Raw genomic sequence first — 2379 nt, forward strand, 5'->3', positions numbered from 1 at the left:
AAGAAAATACAATAAAATAAAAGGCAGGTCAGGGAAGGACTCTCTGACTGCAGCCTGGTGGGAGCGGACCAGCCTGCCTCGCCCCACGGCTTTGTAATTAGCGGAGTTAATGGGGAAGGTGGAGCCCTGCAATCTCCATCCTTGGAGTGGGGAGGGAGGAGTTCGCCGGTCTCACACCAGCTCCCTTCTTTTGTCTCCGCCGGCTGCAAGGCTCTGCCTCCGCGGGTGCCGGCTGGGGAAGCGCCTTTCCTGTTGACTCGCGGCCGGGCGGCCCTGCACCGCGCGGGGGGAAGCCACAGTTGCCGCCGCCCGGCGGCTGCCTCTGGCCAGCGGTGCACAGCTGGCCGCGCGAGGGGGGACACATATGCCGCGCAGCTGCTTGGAGGGGACCCTTGAGAAAAGCAGCGATGCCCCGGCGGCTTGGGGAGAGGAGGGAGATGCCCTCGCCCCCCAGGGACCCTAGGAAGGGGGAGGGGGGCAGACAGAGCTATGCCCAGGGAGGTGCCAGCTCGAGCCTCGGCGCCTGAACACATGGCAGCTTTGTGTGGCTTGGCTGGGAGCCTTCCAGGGAGCTGTCTCCTTGCCGCTGGCTCTGGGGTTTCTAGTCAGAGAGCAGGCGGCAAGCCCCTGCTGGGCAAGGAGCCGCTCCCTGCCGGGGGAGAAGCACAGTTAGGTGCCATTCAGCTGTGGCTGAGGGACCAGAGCACCCGAGTGGGGAAAAGGATCCCCCCAGACCCGCGCACGATCCCCCCCCCCGGGCGTGACAGGACACGCACGAGCCGCCGGAGCCGCTTCGACTCGCGCAGTCAGGGCCGGCCCGGGAGGAGCCGCGAGCCGCCGGCGGCTCCGGAGGCCAAGGCTCCCCCCGAGGGGGCTCCTCCGAGCTCTCCTCGGGACACTCCTGGCTTCCCGCGATCCCCGCAGCCGCCGAACTTGTGGGGATCTCCCAGGCAAACTTCCCAGCAACAAAGGCAGAGCTGCCAGGCGGGCACCTCGCACGCAAGGAGCCCGCCTCCCGCCCTCCGCGCCGCGCGCCACAGATCCCCCCGACTCCCGCTCTAGTTGGGAGCCCCTTCCCGGCGACAGCATCCGCCGCCTCCCCGTTTAGAAGTCACCTCCTTCTCCTCCTCCCCTTGCCTCTGCATGCAAGAAAGCCAGGGGCTGTGGGACTGACCCCCCCCCCCCCGCCCCATCCGTCCACGCGACTTCTGCCCTAAAAATCATCACAAGCCAAAGCCCTTTCTTCTCCAACTCCCCAGGGCGAGACAATCCTGCAGTTAACACGAAAGCACAAGGGTGAAGTTGCAATAGAGGCTACAATAGGGCAAGGCAATGGAGGCAATGGAGGGGGGCAAGGCAAGGCAATGGGAAGAAAGACGGGTGGGAGGGGAAGGGGGGGATAAATTGACTAGTATCTGAGATACTTTTAGGAGAATAGGGGCGAGCAAGGAAGGGAGGAGAAGCGGGGGGAAAACCCCATGCAAGAGCCTGAATCATTTCAATTGTCCGCCCCGCTTTGCCTTTGTCACATCGCTCCGGATTTTGCATTTACCCGGTGAGTTGTATTCCCCGGTGCTCCTCCGTTCTTGCTATTTCTTTTGTCTTATAAAAGATCAGGAGGATACTTATCGTGCAGACAGTCCACCTCTTCCTGAATGAACGCATGTCTTCTGCGAAACAAGCCCCCTCCCCCTTTTTCTTTTTTTTTTCCTTCCTTCCTTTGTTTGTCGGGGTGCGCAAAAAAACACAACAAAACCCCGAAATCAAATTCGATCAAATGAAATAAAACCCGAGCTCCACAAATGAAACAAAGCGGCAGGAGAGGCTGCTCTTAGGGGGCAGATTTGGCAGGCTGCGCTGGCTGCTGGTGCTGGGCTGGGGGTAGGAGCCCTCCTGGCACTGCCCGGTGCGCTCCCAAGCCTATGGGGCTTTCTGGCTCGCACGTTTCCTTCCAGTTTAGATACCAGCAGCGGCCAGCGCCGGTCTCTGGGGCGTCGCTAGCACCACCCTTTCCCTGGCGGGGAAATGATGAGCAAAGCCCGGCCAATAGGTGGCTAGAGGAGGCGGGGACAGCTGCTCCCCAACTTTAAAACCCGCTTTCTCGGCTAGCTGAGGCTCTCCTGCTGCTGCAGGAGCTGGAGAGGAGAGATCAAGCTAGCTGGGGCTCTCCTGCAACTGGAGGAGGGCTCAAGCTAGCCAGGGCTGCTAGGGAGGAGAGATCAAGCTAGCCGGCACACTCCTGCAGCCGGAGAGAGATCAAGCTAGCCAGTGCTGCTTTGGGAGCTGGAAAGGAGAGAGATCAGGCTAGTTGGGGCTTCTCCTGCAGCTGGAAAGGAGAGATCAGGCTAGCTGCGGCTCTCTTGCAGCTGCAGGAGCTGG

At 61.5% G+C, this 2379-nt stretch overlaps 1 protein-coding gene across 1 annotated transcript in view; it reads right to left on the bottom strand.

The window, feature by feature from the left end:
* Positions 1-1972, bottom strand: part of ST8SIA4 (ST8 alpha-N-acetyl-neuraminide alpha-2,8-sialyltransferase 4) — a 135413-nt gene extending 133441 nt beyond the window's left edge. Inside the window, exon 1 of the mRNA XM_019517209.1 lies at positions 1553-1972. Within this exon, the coding sequence (XP_019372754.1) occupies positions 1553-1665 (113 nt within the window). The 5' untranslated portion in view covers positions 1666-1972. The remainder of the gene's footprint in view (positions 1-1552) is intronic.
* Between the last annotated feature and the right edge of the window lie 407 nt (positions 1973-2379).

This window comes from Gavialis gangeticus, unplaced genomic scaffold, assembly GCF_001723915.1.
Source record: "Gavialis gangeticus isolate Ggan-Ray unplaced genomic scaffold, GavGan_comp1, whole genome shotgun sequence".
NCBI classification, from domain to species: Eukaryota; Metazoa; Chordata; order Crocodylia; family Gavialidae; genus Gavialis; species Gavialis gangeticus.